This window comes from Poromitra crassiceps (genome assembly GCF_964638095.1).
Source record: "Poromitra crassiceps genome assembly, chromosome: 22".
NCBI classification, from domain to species: domain Eukaryota; kingdom Metazoa; phylum Chordata; class Actinopteri; order Beryciformes; family Melamphaidae; genus Poromitra; species Poromitra crassiceps.
The window spans coordinates 10,970,840-10,982,938 of record NC_139647.1 but is presented as its reverse complement, the minus strand read 5'-3'; the positions used below and the strand labels follow the sequence as shown (position 1 = coordinate 10,982,938).

Sequence of the window (12,099 nt, the reverse complement as noted above, 5' to 3'; positions counted from 1 at the left end):
TCGCAAGAAATTTGTCGATTATAATAAGAAAAAGTTTGTGGATTAATTTTCTGTCGATCGACTAATTGATTAACCGACTAATTGTTGCAGCTCTAATGTGATCCATGCCATTTGAACCATTAACTCCAGTAACTTTTGATGATAATACATGTATCACAAATAGGACTGCTATTTGTGATGCAGTAGCAGAAACAAAAGACAACTGTGGTTAGTGTGGGGGTTGAAGGTGGGAATGGGTGGCTACTGTTTTGATACGAGATGCTATGAGGTCTGAGCTAGGGGGTAGACATTAATTGTGGCTTTTTCTCGACAGTCTTTGCTCTGTGGCCACTGATGCTGCACAAAAACTCTTTTCACACACCATTGCGACGGCACCCTCAGGCCACCTCATATCTTCGGTGTATCTGCTCTGTGCGGTGGAGGCTTTAAAAAAAACATCTCCTATCTTTGGTGTATCTACTCTGTATGGAGGCTTTAAAAAAACATCTATTGAAATTGTTCCCAGCGTTGTTTGATTTTCTGCCCCGCAGATAAAGGCGCTGTGTGTTTTATATAGACGCAGACAAAACTTGTATTCATGAATTCATACAGTGCCCTTGTTTTTTGTTTTTTTTGGCGGTGTCACTGATCACAGTGCCTTCTTTGTGCCTCAAATAGGACAAAGTCGTAAAGGTCTATCTTTTTCCTGCGCTCCCATTTTTATGACTCTCTGTGTGACTGTGTGTCCCCTGTAGCTCCCCCGGCGCACCCCACTTTCTCTGATTTATGAAGCCATATTCTGCCGATGTGCGTCAGCGCTGCCTGCTGGCCGGGAGTCTCGTGAGGCGCTTCGCCGTGTCTCGTGTCTGGACAGCATCAGACCGCAGCGCACCCCCCCCCCCCTTCCCCCTTGCACCCCCGCCTCGGTTTTGCCTGCATCCTGGAGCCTGCTCAACCTGCACACACTGAGCAGAAGATTATCTGGCTCATTGTGAGAGGGGTAGGTCAAAGGTCACAGGTAGCCGCCGGTCGCTGAGGAGTCGGACTGTTTCTCAGAGTCCAGTCCCTCTTTGGTTTTGTCAGCTCAAAAATGCAAATGTGGGGGCGGCCGTGGCTCAGGAGGTAGAGCGCATCGTCCACCAACCAGAAGGTCGGTGGTTCGATCCCCGGCTCCTCTAGTCCGCATGTCGAAGTGTCCTTGGGCAAGACAATGAACCCCAAAATGCTCCTGTGCCAGCATGGGTGAATGTAGGTAGGCACATTGTAAAGTGCATATAAATGCAGTCCATTTACCATTTACCAAATGTAAACTCAATTCAATAATGAAGAATACAGAAAATATTCATCAGAAGTACATTTTTAAGAAGTAATTTTAAGGTTTATTTTCGGGGATTTCATGCTTTATTTAGGGCCCGACCGATACTGACATTTTGGGGCCGATGCTGATACCGATATTCGGGAGCATACAATTCCGATATCGATATTACGGGCGATATTCTTTACATACAGTATATAATATATACCGGTACCGGTACATAAATAAACACATTTTTTGCAATGATCCCTCAAATATCAAACACTTGTGACAAAGATATGTAATGGAGGCAGGATATTTTACAGTTTAACAATAAACGTTAATATCCAAAATGACATCTGTGCGCTGAAACAGTAAACTGCACTGGGAATTAAAAAATTAACTATAAATAGACACACAAATAGAACAAATATATCATACTTGAAATAAGAAAAGGATCAAATATACATAAAATGCTGCTTATATGATAAAAAAAAATATATATATATATGTGATAAGCCAACATCACCCGACCGATTGGGCTCTACCTTTATTTGATAGGGAAAGTATGGGAGGGAGAGAGAGGGGAGGACATGCAGCAGGCCGGATTCGAACCCAGGTGGTCGCGGGAAGGATTAAGCCTTACATGGTACTGTACGCGCTCTACTTGGTGAGCCACTGGGGGGGCGCCGCAGTTTTAAATCATTTGAAAAGAAATACATTCGCTGAAGTTTGAAGTTGGTGTTAATACACTGCCATCTCCATACCGCCCCCATCTGGCCGTGGTCAGGTTAGCTATCTCCCCCATCTGCTTTGATTTTATTGACATATGATATTGGGTGCAAGAGTCGATATGAGTTATATTGGCTTTTAGTGATGTGTTGTTATCCACAACAGTCTGTAGCCCCTCACTACCCTGACACCCCCACTTAATTTAGTAGTATTTTTAGTAGTATTTTCACTATGTGTGTGCGTGTGTGTGTGTGTACGTGTGTTTGTGTGTGTGTGTGTGTGTGTGTGTGTGTGTGTGTGTGTCTCAGGGTAGAACACATGCATCCCAGCTGCACGTCCTTCTGTGATTCATACTTGCAGGAGTCGACACAGATGTTGCCGATAACCAGACATCTCGTGAGAAAGTGGTAGCCTATAAAAACGATCGGGGGGAAAAACCAATGTCTGCGGGAGATGATGAGGCAGAGTACAACGGCCTTCTTTCTAGTCTTCTCTGATAAGACATGCATTCACTCTGTAACATACCATAAAGAGTACATAGATGTTATTTTCGCCTGAATGTGACATTGTTATTTCTGTTGCACCGCCAGTGAGAGATCCGCGGTCCCGTGATGAACCGATGTCCCACGCCTGACTTGCTACACAGATATCTAGAGACTATAGAGACGCACTCCGTTTGAGTGAACAACCCAAACATGATAGTTTCCTGGTGTATCACGAAGGCAAGACGCCAGCGGGTGTATTAAAAACAACTTTCCGCCAACGACGGTCTGGCAAATGGCCTTTTTCCTTGACAACAAAGACAATAAACAGCAGCACTTAGCGAGCTCTCAAGAACCTAATTGCCTATTAAGCACCATCGAGTCCTCCTTTATCCTGCTGCCTCTGTTGGGGGCTCCTATCCCCGGAGAGATACAGCTTTACAGTAAACATTAGCGAGTTAGCCCGGGCTAGCTGGAGCGCGGCTAATGCTGCGCTCACCTCTCACACTATAGACAAAAGAGGTGACCTCAGGCTATGTTTTCTAGCCTTTGTTTGGGCGACATTTCAGAACACTGTGGTTACACGTGTGTCGTCACGCTCTGGAAGCCAATGTGTCTCTGCATGTGTTGTACTCTTCAACTTCTGTTCAGTTGTTCTGATCTTATTATAACGTCTTGGGGGTTCCTACATGTTTTGTTGTGTTTTACGCTGCGAACAAGGTTAGCACGTTTTAAGTGAACGAGCAAAATGTGTTTTACTAAGTGTGTTCTTGTGTTCTTGTGTGGCGCAGGTTTGACAGATGACAAAGTGAAAGCCTACCTCTCGCTGCACCCGCAGATGCTGGATGACTTTGTGTTGGAGAGCGTGAGTGCAGACACGCTGGACAGATGGCTGAAGAGGAAGGCCAGCAGCAGGCCTGCAGGTACACACAACACAAACACACACACAAGCTGACTCATCCACACACACACACACACACACACACACACACACACACACACACACACACACACACACACACACACACACACACACAGGCAAACACACAAACACACGCTGCGTCTCACTCAACATGCTGTAGAGTAGACATTTCAGTATGTTGATATATAGGGAATGTATGGTGTTGCAATTTTGTTTGAAATATTTTTTGCTTTGGTTAAACATTGTCATTTTTCTGTGAATTTTTGAGCATCTCACGACTCGATTCAATTTCGATTCGAGGTTTAAGGCACCTCCGTATTGGCTTCATCTTTTCACGATGGAGCTACCTCCTTGGTTCTAGAGCAGGCAACCACAAATACAGGCTGCTCTGAATATCTGTAGCCAATAGCCATTTATTTTGTTTGCTGTCATTGCATTGAAAACCATGTAAATTGGGGGGGGGGGAAAGAAGATAGAAAAAGCTACAACCTTTCCTACACAAGACCACGGGTTAACCACAAGCCTTTTGCGTCCCATTTCCTCTCCGCGCTCCTTGCAGCACACAAATCACAGATTTCACTCATCTTCACGCGTGTCTCCTTTAATGGTGAGAGTTTGCGACCGACAGGCCGAAGAGAGAGAGAGAGAGAGAGAGAGAGGGAGAGGTTCTGTCGGCTCTGTCTGTAACGGGTCGGGTCATTAGATGTGCTTGAGCGGGCCGAGCTAAGTCTGCTCGGGGCCCGCGCGCGCGCTCCGGCTCCACACAGCGGCCTGCTTCACAGACCAACCACATCCATCAAGGGCCCACAGGGCTGGCACGCAGCCCAGCCGAGCTGCTGACGTCAGAGCCGACCTCCAGGGACATCCAGCCGGCTGAAGGGGGCCAGGGGTGGGGGCGCGGAAGGGGGGTGGGGGGCGAGGGGGGGGGCTGACTCAGGCCAGGGTGTGGGTGTGTTCTGGAGGGGGGGGGGGGGCTGTTGGAGGATGGGTTTGTCGCATTTTGGGAGCTGCTTTCTGCACGAGGTCTGCAGAGAGCAGTGTCCAGTCCCCACCATGCAGAGAGGATGCTTGCTCTCGGAAATAGTCTGTGTGTGCGCAATAGGCAATAGTCTGTGTGTGTGTGTGTGTGTGTGTGTGTGTGTGTGCGTGTGTGTGTGCATGTGCGTGTGTGTGTGTGTAGATAATCAAAGGTAGTTAATCAAACGTGCTGGCGCCAAGTAGGAACAAATAATTTCATTGATTCGGTCCGGAGAGGAGAAGGGCGGAGCGGACCAGGCCTGTGCGTCCTGCGTAGCAAAATGCTGATTCACAGAACATTATTATCACATCGCAAACCTAAGGCTCCACAGGGAACGGCAGCTGTTCCCATGTTGGAAACCGACTAAAGACTCGTTTTCCAACTATTGAAAAACACTTGAATGATGAAAATGTCCAGGAAAAACTGAATTATAATGGGGAAATCTAAAAGTTCCGGGTACCACCACAGGTCACATGAAAAATTGTGTTTTTCAGGAATTCTAAATCCAAAAAATGTCCATCCTTGTACAAAAAAAAGGTTATTACATATTTTTAGCATTGCAACTACAGTATAATCATATACTGGCTACTAGACCTAAACTTTTTCTTCCTTAATGAGTGACTTTTGAGAAGAGTGTACCGGTGTCCTTGTAACAACAGTGTTCTGGAAATGTCCTGCGAAAGGAACCTTGAAATATCTTTACCATCTCTCTTGCCTCATACATTACCGTCATCTTTTGCACACAGATGAGCTGCGGGCTTTTAGCGCTGGGCGACTGATAAGATGCTGATTTGACATTCATTTGTGATTGAGCGTAAGTTATGGCAAGTCATCTTTATTACAGTCTACCGAAGAGATTGACAGGATAGGAGGCACAATAAGGATGATACGCCAGGCTGTGAGCCAAAGTCGAAAAGCACAAGGTCAGAACTATACAGGGTCACACTGTTCAAGTCCACTCTTTCCGTATAGATGCAGCTCTGCAGTCCAGCAGCCCGCTTGCTGCACCAGGGAAAATGTAAGGTCAAATAGACGAGTTTGAAGGTAAATTCCCACTTAGTCTGAGGTGATGCATGTATGGCTACAATCTCCCGGTTGTATAATAGCTCCAATGTGAACATAAGTTGCAACTTAAAACTTGCTTGGTAGGTAACTTGGTCAAAAGTAGCCATTTGCATCGTGCATCAATGTGATAGATTGGAAAACATGGTGGAGGGAACAAATACAGTTCGGTGTAGCAACATGATACAATCAAATGTAATAAGTAACAAATCTTAATCTAACAATAATAATATTTATTTTCCATGTAGTGATGGGGGGAATATCATCAGGCCTAACTACATAGCTTTTATCCTGTTGAGATCAGCAGTTACACCTTCATTGCTCTCATCTGTCAAACTACAAATGAATCCGAATGGGAAATTATATAATTCTAAATTGCAATCGCATAATATTTATTCTATCTGGAAGACCCCCACTTTTCTTGATCTTGACTCAGACTCAGCTGAGGTGGTGTTAACCTGTCTGTGGAAATACTCATGATTGAGTAGTGCGCTCCTGGCTGGCTACTAGCTGGCCATCACTGGCCACTTTACTTGAGCAAGAGGCAACCAGACTCCAAGCCAGGCTCACTGAAAACATGAGTAATCCGCCTGACAGCCCTCATTATGCCACATGTCTCTCCTGGGGGTTGGTCCTTACGTCACATCAGCAATATCACTTAAGTCCACTTCCTCCTTGATACCACGGTGCACGGACACTTAGGCGCCGTCTCCTTCTCAATGACTGCATCCACTCGAATGACAATGACTTGTCCCATGACTTGTTCAGCACAGACGCAGAGTGGTCTGTGATTCAAGATTCAAGATTCAAGATTTTTATTGTCACTCCGTAGCACAAGTATCACGTGTGAAATTCTTGTGCTGTGAACTCCGTTTACAACATAGTACAAATATAACAGGGCATATGAGTGCAAAAACAACAAGAGACACAACAAGCAATAAGGCAGTAGAGTGACAAGTGACAAGTCAGAGACAGTGGCATATTCACTGCACATAGGTGCACATGTCTGTGAGCTCTGATGAGAGCTGCAGACGCAGAGTGGTCTGTTAGCTCATCACAGACGCAGAGTGGTCTATATATCAGGCGGCTAACTGGTGGCACCTTTCTCCCTTTTTTAAGAGGTTGTAAGTTTAGATGTTGAGGAACGCACTCAATATAATGAACAACAGTTTTAGGATCACTAAATACTTACTCAATATTTATGAGCAAACTAGGTCTGCTCAGGGCAAACTAAGCTTGTTCACCAACTTTCAGGCCGTTTTTTTTCTCAATATTATTTTAGGTAACCTGACGCTGCCAGTTGGTTTGTTTACAGAGAACCATCAGGGAACACTCTCGGCAAAACCTTTGAAAGGGGCAGGCACTTGTTCCAAAAAGCTACTTGGCAGGTGATTGGATGAACCATCTGTCTATCACGTCTATCACAGGGCATGCTCGCTGTCGTCACACCTAAAGCCCGCCCATACCTGCCTCTGGACGCGGATTGGTGCGGACCACTTGGTGGTTCGGAGTACGAACATTCAAATAAGCATGTCTTCAACAATATTCCGATTTCTATATATGACACATTTGAAAGCGTACAATCTGCACTTTCAGAATCTGTAAAAAAAAAAAAAAAAGTCTACTTGTGCCCCAAAACACCAGTCTCTATCGCATATGTCTATGAAGATAAAGTCATCCTTATATTCTAAACATTTATTTTAATGCCCATAATTCCAGTGAAATGTTAGCAGTCAGCTTCAACTTGTGTCCTTTGTATTCTTTGGTGTGAGCGAGCGGCGCGGCGCGCACTAGATCAAAGACGAGTACAGCAGCACGACCCGTCGTCATATGACGGCCTTTGAGATGCAGACTGTTTCCTGGAAGCGTCCCTGCAGCTAGTCCTGTCCTCACTCATCATGTGATGGACAACATTGGATTACATAAGTGAGTTTGTCTATACAAACAAACACACACGTCGTGTGTGTTTGCCAAAGGCTGTTCGACGAGTCTAAAATAGCAGAAACGGCATTCACATAATGCAGAATTGTCACCATTGAATCTGCTGTGTGCCGAAATTTTACCGTTCAATTTGAATTTTGACTCAATTATTGTATTATACCAAATTTATTTTTGTATCAAGATGTGGCTTTAGGGGACGGTGGGTGACTTTTCCGGCTGGTTTCTGTTGGACGCCTTGCATGGGACCCCGTGTGCGACCTCTCTTACAAGTATATAAGCACCTGATATGGATGGTAGCACCACATTATGATAACTGTTGATATTTGCACGTTTTTTTCTCCTTTACTGTGTCTGAGCTTGTTCATTTTTGTTCATATATATTGTTAAAATTGAAAATAAAAGATATAAAAAAAAAGATGTGGCTTTAGGCAGATAGTGCAGATCAGCAGCTGTGGGTGTTAGAGTTAGCTAAACGCTCTGATGCAGACGGAGAGTCTTTTCTCTCTCTCTCTCTCTCTCTCTCTCTCTCTCTCTGGATCGGGCTAACGAGGACACCCGAGCCCCGCTGACGTCAGCTGTCCCCGTGCCTCTCTTGACCACTGTCCCACTGGCTAAATTCTGTTTACTTCACACCACACGCTGTCGGGGTAATTAATAAATCCCAAATCCTCCCGCCGGTCCCCTCCTGAGGCCCTTCAGCGCTCGCTCATCTGTGCCCTCTGCAATGCTCTCTCTCTCTCTCTCTCTCTCTCTCTCGCTCTCTCACGCACACACGCGCACACACACACACACACACACACACACACACACACACACACACACACACACACACACACACACACACACACACACACACAACATATGCATAGACTGTCTCTGTTGGCCAGACTGTGTGAGGCTTTGTGGCTCTGAAGACTCTGGTCATAAAAAGAGACAGAATTGTGGACATAAGGCTGGAAACAAATGATGCGATGTGCCGTGACGCTACGACACAGGAAGAGATACAACACTGTCATCTTAACAATGCAAAGTGCTACATTTTCCTCCCCTTTCAATGGAGGGAGAAGTATTTCCACGCCATGGTCCCAGCCCAGGCGCTTATTCTTATGGAATATGTTTTTTTAAGACAGAATATTTTAGTCAAATTTAGATGAGATATATGAAATATATCAGTTAAAATATGTGTCAAGAATGTCCTGCAAGAAATACAGCTTAAATAAAAATCCATTTTCAGAAAGTTCGGAAAGTATCTCTGACTCGTCTTAGACTCAGTGTAGTGGTGAGCTACGAGGGAGAAGGGATGGTGTCCCTGTCTGAAACACCACAGCCTTCTTCTTCTTCTTCTTCTTCTTCTTCCTCCTCCTCTTCCTCTTGTTCTTCCTCTTCTTCTTCTTCTTCCTCTTCTTCTTCATCTTCATCTTCTTCTTCCTCCTCCTCTTCCTCTTGTTCTTCCTCTTCTTCTTCTTCTTCCTCTTCTTCTTCATCTTCATCTTCTTCTTCCTCTTCTTCTTCTTCTTCTTCTTCTTCTTCTTCTTCTTCTTCTTCTTCTCCTCCTGATCCCCCCCTTTTCCCCCTCCCCAATTGTAATTGGCCAATTCCCCCTGCTGTCCCAGTCATTGCTCTGCCTATCTGGGGAGAGAGCCTAGCACATGCTTCCTCTGATACATGTGCAGTCACCAGCCACTTCTTTTCACCTGACAGCGTGGAGTTTCACCATCAGGACGTAGCGCTTGGGAGCATCCCCCCCCCCCCCCAGTTCCCCTCCTTTTTGGTTTTCAAAAGTTAAAAGTTTAACTTTGTGTCCACTCAGAAATATCGTCAGGAGGATAGAAAAGGAGTCTAGACTAGAATGTCTACTTTGTGATGACTGTCCTAACCTTTGCGAGAGGACCGGTGTGCTACTAGTGAGGAGGGAACAGGCAGAAGAAGACTGTTGGTTTTGGCAGCCGCACATATCCTCTGTGGAGCGGGTCGATGCAGGGCCATCACTGGGTCGCTGAGTATTGACCGCTGAGTCGCTGCCGGCCGGCCCGTCCTGTGGGACACACACTGTCTCTGTGGCGGGGTACGGTGGCACAGTCGGTAGCGCTGTCGCCTCACAGTTAGAAGGTCCTGAGTTCGATTCTCGCCTGGGACACTGTGAGCGCTGTGGTTGTGTTCCCCCCCATATCTTCAGTGCCTACTGCCCAGGTGGGTTATCTCGTCGTAAGGGCCTTTCTCTCTGTGTGGAGTTTGCATGTTCTCCCCGTACCCCCCAGGGGGTTCCTCCGTATATAACCCCCCCACTAAAAAACATGCAGAAGATCAGATCGTCATCGTCATCCGACCAGTGACGACAACATCCGAAGTTGGTCCCCGGGCGCTGTACGAGAAAGCGACCACTGCTCCTGGCCTGCCCCTCGGAGGAAAGGACATGCCTGGATGGGTTAAATGCAGAGGACACTTTTCACCGGCCACCGTCAGCATGAGTGTGTTGTGGCCGCATGCATGTATTGTGGTGTTCGTGTGACAATAAAAGACGGGCTTGTCCGTTACGAGAGCATATCTATAGAGAGCCAAAGTCGACGTCACTTCCTGCTTCGGCATGCGCACCAAGAGATTTCATCCGCTATTTATTTTCCCATAGACATTTCGCAAAATGCTTATAAAAAATAGTTTTACTTGGTCAAACCAAGCGATTCAGCTATATTTAGAAGCAGGAGAGACCATAGACCATTTCACTTGGACTGTGTAAAAACAGGTTTATATGATAATACAATTTTGTACGTACTGAAAAACACTGTGAATTTGAAAGTGTTTCTTTATTTCCAAAACTTTTGATAAAGCCCATGAATCATACATACATTGTTTGCTCTCAATAGGAACATTTTGGCTGATACCGATATTAATATTGCTGTTATTTTGCTTATCGGACCGATACTGATATAGCGCTGTTCAAAAATGGCTAACATCGGCAGAGTGTAATAGATTACTGCAAAGAACAGGTTCGATTCAGACGGACGCTTCCCTTTGTTGTCCCAGATTTCATCAGAAAGGCTGCTTATCAAACGTCGCTCTTTTGAGTCGGACTGTTTTAAGAGAAGCTTCGAAACTTGAGTGGGCTAATGTAATTGAGGTTTGGCCTCAGGAGTTGCTAGACAGTTGTGTTGTTTAGTGTTGACTGTTGAGTAACTTGGCAGTAGATTCTCCAAGAGCATGTTGGCCCTCTCCTCCTGTGTTTACTCAAAGCACAGTAGGTCCCCTGAAAATATGGGATGCCATTAGACCAGACTGCTGTCTCTGTCACTATGGCGATGGCTGACCAATGTGGAGTATGCTGATCACAGGCACACACACACACACACACACACACACACACACACACACACACACACACACACACACACACACACACACACCCTTCCCTCTCACCCCCAGGGGGAGCTGTATCATTAGGGTCACTCCCTTGACACTGATGAAACATGTTTCATCATAAGTTTAATATGTTTATCATCATCATACCAACCACATGCAGATACAGTATATCCAAGTACATGTTATATTGAGTCCCCCTTGCAGCTGCTACCCACTTCTCATGGTTTTACGAGTCGAAAAAACGTTGCGTACCCGAATAAAAAAACGTTCACGATGTCTTCTGGCTTCTCCTCTTCTTCTGTTCCCTCTTTCTAAACTGTGTGATCACATGGTGCCTTTGACCTTTGGGTGATGCTGTGTGAAAGCTGTATTGCAGTGTAATCACACACACACACACACACACACACACACACACACACACACAGACACACACACACACACACACACACACACACACACACACACACACAAACAAACACACACCCTACCCCCGCCCTGCCTAAGTGTTACTCAACAAGGGTCATGTCCCAAATGTGCATTTCAAATAATCCATCATGGGTAGCTAGCGGCGTGCGTCATTATTGCAATAGGTTCAGTGGTTAGTTGATCATGCATGTTTATGTATTTTGCCTGTTTACTGTAGTTAAATAAATGTACTTGTTTAATGAGTTGAGGGATGGTCTACTCTATAATAGGGAAGCTCTGTGTGTATTTAACTGATATTTAATTGATGTGTATTTTAGGTCATGTAAATAGGATTGAACTGTGTTACATGATGATTGAGTGTGACATGGTAGCGCCCCGGGATAGAACCAATTGATTGTTACACTTGATGCAGCTACTGAGGAAGGAAGGCATTTTAATTGGCCCAAACGTCTGGCTGCACTACGGTCGTCATCACCATACTGTATGTACAAATACAAATAAATCAACAGTGCGGGTCAGTTTGTACTTGCCGCGTCGTTATAACATGTAGATCGGGTATTTTGCAGCTGTACCACCTGTTACCCTGGGTACCAGCGTGTAGAATCGCAGAGAATCTGGTATGGTTTTTGTCACTGTAGTAGAAAGTGTTCAAACAAATCTAAAAATAGAATGTTATCCCTGTGATGTGTTGGACAGTTCAGTCAATATTACACTCGGTATCATCGTGAAAGTGCCTCTAATGTTGATGAGTGAGAGCTTGACTTTGTGGACTCAGAACTTATAGAATGTTGGTTTGGGACTAGGCGTCTCACGCGATACGCGCGCTCAATTCCTAGTCTTCGCCTGCTCTATGACATCACTGATGAAATCATCATGGATGACATCACTG

At 45.4% G+C, this 12,099-nt stretch overlaps 1 protein-coding gene across 2 annotated transcripts in view; it reads left to right on the top strand.

Moving 5' to 3' along the window:
* The window catches only part of pde10a (phosphodiesterase 10A), a gene marked incomplete at its 5' end in the record, with an annotated part of 71,540 nt that overhangs the window by 33,186 nt on the left and 26,255 nt on the right, over positions 1 to 12,099 (top strand). For both annotated transcript variants that reach the window (XM_083658138.1, XM_083658139.1), the window contains one exon: positions 3,279 to 3,410. In XM_083658138.1, the coding sequence (XP_083514264.1) occupies positions 3,279 to 3,410 (132 nt within the window). The remainder of the gene's footprint in view (positions 1 to 3,278; positions 3,411 to 12,099) is intronic.